Genomic DNA, 644 nt, shown 5'->3' with positions numbered 1-644 from the left:
AAATGAGTTAAAAGACACCAAGAAAGAAGCCCGTAGGGCGAAGGATGAGCTGTCTAGGGCTTTAGGAGAGAATGGCAAACTAAAGAAGAGTATGGCTTCCATTGCCAAGGAGAGAGATAGTCTCAAGGAACGTGTCTGCCATCTAAGCTCTGGTGAGCGAAGGGCAGAGGACAGGATCGTCCAAACCACCAAAGAAAATGTTGGTCTGAAGGACGAGCTACTTGCGGCAAATGAGATCATCTCTTCACTCGAGGAGCAACTTGAAGGGAGAGATAAGAAGAAAGAAGTGAGCAGACCTGGAACGAGGAAAGTGAGACTTGACAGGTCAAGTTTAGAAATTGCAATTTCGGCTGATTAGGCAGGGGTTCGAATCTCTGTCCAGCCAGATGCTATTACCATAGAATGAATCCCAGTGGATATATATTCCCAAGATAGAATTCGGAATTAAATGTCATTTGGTTGATATTTATATTTATTGAAATCACGAGTGTTAGTGTATATATATATATATATATATATATATATATATATATATATATATATATATATATATATATCCAAATTACATTTTGAAACAGAAAATGAAATAACTATGAGGCCATTCGTAATTAACAACTACTGTGACTAAATATCCCGAATTAACA

The 644-nt window shown here is 37.6% G+C and overlaps 1 protein-coding gene across 1 annotated transcript in view; it reads left to right on the top strand.

The window, feature by feature from the left end:
• LOC137630725 (uncharacterized protein MG328-like) overlaps positions 1 to 358 on the top strand; it is a 597-nt gene extending 239 nt beyond the window's left edge. Inside the window, exon 1 of the mRNA XM_068362351.1 lies at positions 1 to 358. This exon is cut by the window's left edge and continues 239 nt beyond it. Coding sequence (XP_068218452.1) covers positions 1 to 358 — 358 coding nt within the window.
• The last annotated feature ends 286 nt before the right edge of the window (positions 359 to 644 follow it).

This window comes from Palaemon carinicauda, chromosome 3 (genome assembly GCF_036898095.1).
Source record: "Palaemon carinicauda isolate YSFRI2023 chromosome 3, ASM3689809v2, whole genome shotgun sequence".
NCBI classification, from domain to species: Eukaryota; Metazoa; Arthropoda; class Malacostraca; order Decapoda; family Palaemonidae; genus Palaemon; species Palaemon carinicauda.
The sequence above is the reverse complement of the archived record's forward strand: the minus strand, read 5'-3'. Positions and strand labels throughout refer to the sequence as shown.